This window comes from Colobus angolensis, unplaced genomic scaffold, assembly GCF_000951035.1.
Source record: "Colobus angolensis palliatus isolate OR3802 unplaced genomic scaffold, Cang.pa_1.0 Scaffold6, whole genome shotgun sequence".
NCBI classification, from domain to species: domain Eukaryota; kingdom Metazoa; phylum Chordata; class Mammalia; order Primates; family Cercopithecidae; genus Colobus; species Colobus angolensis.
This window is the reverse complement of record NW_012119598.1, coordinates 26318745-26326325: the sequence shown is the minus strand read 5'-3', so window position 1 is coordinate 26326325 and position 7581 is coordinate 26318745. Positions and strand designations below refer to the sequence as shown.

The following is a 7581-nucleotide window of genomic DNA, read 5'->3' as shown; positions in this document are numbered from 1 at the left end:
TTCTAAAAAGGAAAGTGAAAGTGCCACAAACATGCTTGTGCTGCAAATCAGTTTTAAGTTAACACGCAAAGAGAATTTTGGCTACTTTTTTGTTTGGAGTCAAATATAAAACTAAACAACATGTGCCCAGATTTCCTACCATGATTTTGCAAAAGATATCTTGAAACCTTTCTTGGCAAAAATAATATTCCTTTATGATTCAGTGTTGCACTGTAAACAGAGTGTTTAGAAATTGGGGTTTGAAAAGTATAACGGCTTGTTTCCTTAAAAAAAAAAAAAAGATTCAAACGCTTCATTTGCTGCTAGAGCTTTTTATAAATTAATCAAATCGAGTGCAGTGGGAGGGGTGACTCATTAAGTGGAGAGCTGGTGAAGACATAGCCTGTGAAAGGCAGTCGGCTAAGTGGTAGGGGCAGAAGGAAGATAGAGTGCTTTCAAAAGTGCCTATGTGTAAGTAAACAGAGCAGTGTGCCAATTACAACGTTGTAATGTTCTACAGAAGACGGATGCACACCAAGAATGCTAGCCTGGACCTAGGGTGTGTCTTGGAAGGCTTAACCAGGAAGGGGACGATTCAGTTCTATTTGAACCAAGACTGATGCTGCGTGGTGGAGAGGAACTGCGTTCTAGGCAGAGGCAGTCCAGATGCAAAAGAGCAGAGAAGGGAGGGACAGCACAGTGGCTTCTCAGAAGTGAATATAGTGTTAGACTTCTAAAAGAGCTGTGGTAGAGGGAGAAAACTGTCAAAGGAAATCAGTAACTGTTGAAGGAAATACCGCAAACGCCCTCCTTCCAGGCTGACTAATGCCTTATGGGAGCAAATGAGCCACAGAAACGATACGAGCAACTGCTGTTCTTTCAAAATACCCGGCCAGAGGAACTGGCAGACGATGGGCAGGCAAGTAAGAGGGATATTAGTTCTCTAGAAAAGTGGAGAGGCATATTTAACAAGTAAGATGTATGTTTACATTCATATCAAGGTGGGGAGAAATGCATCCTCAGGTAGCCACCAAACCTGGGTACTTGGAACGCAAGGGGCTTAAGAAGTATTTTAGGGAAAAGGGATTTTGAGCTGTCAGTTTGGAATGATTATCTCTTAAAACCTAACATTATTAACATTTCCTCTCAAAATGTTTGCCTTTTCATAGCACTGAACAAACAACTGAGATCCTGTTGTGCCTATCACCTGTTGAAGTTGCCAATCTTAAGGAAGGAATCAATTTCTTTCGTAATAAGAGCACTGGCAAAGACTACATCTTGTACAAGAGTAAGAGCCGACTGAGGGCATGCAAGAATGTGTGCAAGCACCAAGGAGGCCTGTTCATAAAAGATATCGAGGATTTAGCTGGAAGGTACCAAGAGTCCTTTGCTTTCTCACTGGTTACCTTTCTTGCTGTTAGATTTGGCAGGAAATGTGTTCATCTGGAAATTTTAAATGAACCAATCAGCAAATTACTTCCCCTAGAAAATTTTACTCTTGCGTGTTTAGGCCATCTCTCTGATCTAAAAGTTGTATGTTCTATTTAATTTTCCTCTCTCTTATAAGAACTCTAATTTAAAATGTATTCCTAGCTTGATATATAGTAAAACCTCTCTGGGTGTGTGTATGTGTGTGTGTGTGTGTGTGTGTGTTTGGGTGTGCACAGGGAAAACACACATTTAACTGGTTTTGTATTCAAAGACCCAAGCCTCCTATGGGTCTCCTTCCCCTCTCCCCCAGAAGAGTGTGTGTGTGTGTGTGTGTGTGTGCGCGCGCGCGTGTGCATGTGCATGTGCATGCTCCTGTGAGTGTGTATGTGTGTATGGGGGGCTCTTTTCCAAAGCCTGCTGGAGAGCAGATAGAATTTTCCCGGGAGGCTAGTTGTGATTACTAAACAAAAATAGCAGATCCCCAGCTGTTCCTGCCCTGAACAGTGACTCTTCCGGTCATTTCTTAGAAGAACTGATGCTGTTGCCAACTTCCCTCCCATCCTTTCCCCTCCTCTCCCCTCTGTATAGAACACCTCTCCCCAGTGCAGCAGCAATACCAGGACAGGATTGTTTTGTTAGTTTTTTCTCAGTGACTACCAAAGAAATAGCAGTAGTGCCTGGCAGAGCCAGATAGGGCTCTTGGGCATGTGCTTTGTCAGTCTAATTCTCAACACCAGTAATGCTGTGAGTGTTTACTCCCACATTTCAAGCTTTACTTTAGCCTAATTTGCCCTATGTGGCTTTAGTCACTTGGTGTTAGGCTTTTTTCTTCCACTGTGTTGTCGGTCTTATTTCTCAGGTCATTTTGGGGTAGTTTAGTGCTGGTGTATTCAGAGTGAGAGCTGAGTAGTTGTCCATGAGTTACCTGTTACCCAAATCTAACAGGTAACTCTAGAATGTTCTCTAACATTCACACAGATTTACTTTGCTCTGTATCTACTATCATGGCCCAGCCCTTCAGGTTATTTGATTCTTAAATGCTAACTAACCACTGTGAACCCTGGAGACCTGACACAGGTCTCAGTTAATTTAGAAAGTTTATTTTGCCAAGGTTGAAGACGTGCCCCCATGACACAGCCTCAGGAGGTCCGGACAACACGTGCCCGAGGTGGTCAGAGCACAGTTTGGTTTTATACATTTTAGGGAGACATGAGACATCAATCAACATATGTAAGATGAACATTAGTTCGGTCTGGAAAGGTGGGACAACTTGAAGCAGGGAGGGGGCTTCCAGGTCATAGGTAGATAAGAGACAAATGGTCGCTTTTTTTTGTTTGTTTGTTTAGTTTCTATTTAGCCTCTCCAAAGAAGGCAGTGATATACGCATTTATCTTGGTGAGCAGAGTTCAAAGTTACCTTGGTAACTTTGAATAGAATGGGAGGTAGGTTTGCCCTAAGCAGTTCCCAGCTTGACATTTTCCTTTAGTTTAGTGATTTGAGAGGCCCCAAATACTTTCCTTTCACATCTCCCCCCTTTTCTTTTTAAAAATCTGTTGGAGAAAGCATTTTAGAAGAAAATGAGTCTCTAGCCTCAGGTTTCGTCTGATCTCTCATGGCTAGGATGGTTTATACCTAGACAGGTAGGTCCCGAGTTATTAGGAAAGCTCATTTTTAGAAGGTTGGGAAGTCTCATGTCCTATGAAGACAAAATAGGGGGAGGACAACAACAAACAAAAGAACAGTTCTGGAAAACAGATATAGGCCACATTACTCTGAAGTCCATACATCAGTAGGCAGGTATGAAAGTGGCTTATGTATGTAAATAGGTCCCTGTTATTTTCTTCTGAATTTTAAGTTGTCTAGCTTCATTTCACAGGGCTTTATGAAAGCACATTTTAGTTTCCAGTGACTCCAAATTAGGAAAAATGGAGGGAAAAAAAGAAGGAAAATATTGAAAACATTGTTTGGAAGATATGTAGCCAAGAAAAATTAGAATTCAGTCCAAACTGTAGAAAATAAAAATTGAAAAACATTACACAAGACTAGAATCTAACAATAGGTGTCCTGTAGTTTTTGAAACATAATTTTTCTCTCTCCACTTTCCCATTTTTATTAAAGACAAATCCGGCAGGACTGGTTTTCTTTATTGTACTTGGCCTAATTCTTTGTATACAGTTCTGTAAGAATAATTATTTTTTACATAAGCTTTTAAATTGGCTTTGATGGAACTTTGTTCCACAGAAGGAATCTCAGAGAAGACTTTTTTAAAGCCCAGCCTATCCATGAATTTGTACCATGAAATACCTATGAGTTGAGTGAATTCCTCTCCTTTTGAGCTCCTAAGAAAAACTTGGAGCTCCTGGGCCTATCAGAAAGTGACATTCTTTACTTACCACAGGTCAGGAACCCTGTACAGGGACTGTGGAGACAAAGGTATGAGGCTAGTTTTTCCAAGGGGCTTTTTATTGCCTCCATAAGTCAACTTTAATTCTTTAAAGGAAAGCACACTATTCCAGTCAAAGCCTTGATAAAATAACCAGTTTCTTCAATTGTGTCCTGTTACAAATGAAAACAGATTCTTATTGCACTTACACAAATAACTTTGTCATACTCTCAAATAGATTGCAAATTCTGTAGAAATCAGGTAGAGAAAAACAAATATGCTCCAAATTTTGTTCATAGGAGTATACTCATTGTTAAAAAGCTGTAAATAGCTTAAAAGTTTCTTGATTCTGAAAAACAAAGTATCAGCAACGTTTTAAGCAAAAAGTCAAAAAAGATTACTTCACACTTTTATTAGTTTAGTCCATGCAGTTAATTCTTGTTCTGCTTGATATTCATGAACATTTCAGCTCTCCATGAGTCCTCAAAGTTTTTTCTCTATTTTGATGTCACAGTCTCCAAAGTTATCAGAAACATGTATTCAAGAGCACCTGTTAAGGGTTTCATAGCTGATTATAAAATCATCTTCTGGAAAGGACCACAAAAAGACAAAAATTGTCTGTGAATAATGAAAAGTTTTAGGGCAGCCATAGTCAAAGACATTTTTTTTACCTCTGTGGCACACAATAATTTAACATAAAATTATAATTATTACTGATAACATACACTGTGTCATATCAGAATAAGAGGAGTTTCCCATAATTTTGGAATACATACCAATAACATTTATACAAATACAGCCCATAGGAAACCAAACACCATTTCATATTGGACAATGCTTCCTGTATAATTTTCATACCAAAAAGCCAAATATGTCATTTTTGGACTTTAGAGAACCCATTAATAATATCTTAAAGGACTAATTAGGTCAGAAAAAGATATAATTTATAATTTGATTTTGGAAAGTTTGTCAAATATCAAAGATTTTAAACACTTGATATCACAAAATAGGATTACAGGTCATTGCAAAATAAGTCATTCATTTAGCCAAAATGATAAGGAAATAAAAAGGGCAAAAACCTTTATTCTTTGAGAGAGGAGACTTAATTTTCCAAACATTAAGCCCTAATAAAAAACAGCATGAAGCCGATTAAATTTGTTTTTCAAAATTTTATAAACAGTCCACAAAGGTTTAATCTTGATCATAAGACATATCTTCTATGAACCTTTTATATCTTTGTAACCTCTATTAAGCAGTTGGTTAATGTTTCAAGAAAACCTTGTTAATTTGACACAGGGGTTGATATACTGGTCTTGCATCAGTGTGCCTTTGACATTAATAGTTAATTTATAGAGAAACTGAACTCATTTTATCTCTTAAAATTAACCCTTGCAATCTCACAAGCCCACCTCTTCTGCGATAGGCCCTGGGCCTTGAGGAGTTGAACGCCTTTAATTTCTGGCCCTGTGTCTCAGGAATGCAGTTTATTTTGATTGGCATCTTCTAGGGGACCTGGAGATGAGGTTTTAATTGCTGTCAATGTTTAAGATTTAGCAGGACTTGGTGTTCTTTTTAGACCCAGGAGTCAAAGCCCTGTAACTCAATGTCACAAGGACTTTAAAAGTACATACAGGAAGATACAAGAATGTAATAACCTTAATTAAAAAAAAATTTAAATCTCAGTTTTTCCTAAGCAAACCAAACTTAATAATAATGTCATAGGAGTTATTGTGAAAAATGTAAAATCTGTTAGGCCAGTTACCAAAAGGCCAAAGAAAATACCTTCTGCAGTGCACAGAATATTATGTTGGAAGAAAACAATTCCTTTAGACCTTTAAGAAAATGTTGGTAGCATCAGGCCACCAAAAAGAGAACCTGAGCAGGGAAAAAACTTATATGAGCCAAAAATGAGTTGAAGGAGAGTGTTACTATTTCGTACCTTTTAAAAGAGGAGAGAAAACCAAAACTAGTGAGATGCAATGGAAGTGTATAAGTGGCATTTTTTAAACATCAAACCCAACCTATAGAAAGACCATTATTATTTCCCTTTAATCATAGGCAACTTGATCATATAAAAGTTTTTGTTTTGTTTTTTAGAAATCCTCTTATTGTGACTTATACAGACTGTTCATGACATGCTTAGGCTTTCTGATTTGTCTTGAACTAACTAACTACATTCCTTCCTTTCTCTCTTTCTTTTACTTTCTTTCCTTTTTTTTTTTTTTTTTTTTTGAGATGGAGTCTCACTTTGTTGCCCAGGCTGGAGTGCAATGGCACGATCTCAGCTCACTGCAACCTCTGCCTCCCAGGTTCATGTGATTCTCCTACCTCAGCCTCCTGAGTAGCTGGGATTACAGGTGCATACCACCATGCCCGTTAGTTTTTGTACTTTTAGTAGAGGCAGGGTTTCGCCATGTTGGCCAGACTAGTCTCAAACTCCTGACCTCAGGTGATCCACCCACCTCAGCCTCCCAAAGTGCTGGGATTACAGGCTTGAGCCACTGCACCTGGCTGAACATCCTTCTTTCTTAAACAGTCATTTTACTCTAGGACTAAATTTACCATACAAGATTCTTTCTCATATGAAATTATTTCTCCTTAAGCTTTTTTACCAAAAAAAGCTCTTTATTTTTATAACTTTCTTTACATATCTTCTATTTCTTGGTTCCTTTTACCTTGTTTTATACATGCCCTTTAAATAAGCTTTGAATTAGACAAAAATTGTTCACCTTGTTTAAAAGGACATACTTTCTTTTTTTTAGAAAGAATGTTTTTCTACAAATATATTTTTATTGGAAAATGCCCATATAATGAAATATCTATTATTAATATAACTTTTGATTCTAAATTATAATGAGTTTGTCTACAAGCATTTATCCTATTACATTTACCTAATTATTTTAATCATTTACCTAGATCACTTGTAGAAACTGCGATTGTCATTATTTGAAGTTATGGAATTGCCATTGCAAAATTACAACTGAGACAGTGAAAAAGATTTGACCTAACTGACTCCATCCTGCTCTTGCTTCTAACCTCCAAGCTGTTCTTGTTCCTTCCTGGTTGTAGGTAAGCCAAACTAATTTTGGGAGGAACTTAGTTTATAGTTTAGCTTTGAAACAAAGATGGTAACAGTCCTTTCCCAAAACAAACCTTACTACTCGTGAACTAGACTGCCTAAAGCCACAAGATTAGAAGTTATGGTAATCTTACTCAATTCAAGATGAAGCTATTTTTATTAAACTAATATCAATGTATTATTTATGAAAGATTACACAAGCAAAGATCATTCTGTCTTGGGCAGGATTTATAGTTTTATAATGCCTATGCCAAAGTTTGACACTTTGTAGTATTTGGCAGGCGTAACTATGAAACTGCTTGATTAATAAATGTAAAAACAAAATGTATGCTGGCAATTCTTAAGACATTTCTAATATTATTTATAATTTTTAAAGCTAGCTTATTAAAAATTTTACTTAAGTTATGTAAAGTTGAAAAAGCATTTTACTAATCTTTTCTTCTCTCCTGATAAAGTATTTGATGCAAATGCTTTTATTTTATTTTATTTTATTTATTTTTTAGATAGAGTTTCACTCTTGTTGCCCAGGCTGGAGTGCAATGGTGCAATCTCAGTCCACTGCAACCTCTGCCTCCTGGGTTCAAGCGATTCTCCTGTTTCAGCCTCCTGAGTAACTGGGATTACAGGCACACACCACACCACCATGCCCAGCTAATTTTTTTTAATTTTTAGTAGAGAAGGGGTTTCACCATGTTGGCCAGGCTGGTCT

The 7581-nt window shown here is 37.3% G+C and overlaps 1 protein-coding gene across 1 annotated transcript in view; it reads left to right on the top strand.

Moving 5' to 3' along the window:
* Positions 1–378: 378 nt before the first annotated feature.
* The window catches only part of LOC105526719 (cytidine monophosphate-N-acetylneuraminic acid hydroxylase), a 66524-nt gene continuing 59321 nt past the window's right edge, over positions 379–7581 (top strand). Inside the window, exons 1-2 of the mRNA XM_011962812.1 lie at positions 379–898; positions 1149–1352. Of these exons, the coding sequence (XP_011818202.1) occupies positions 822–898; positions 1149–1352 (281 nt within the window). The 5' untranslated portion in view covers positions 379–821. The remainder of the gene's footprint in view (positions 899–1148; positions 1353–7581) is intronic.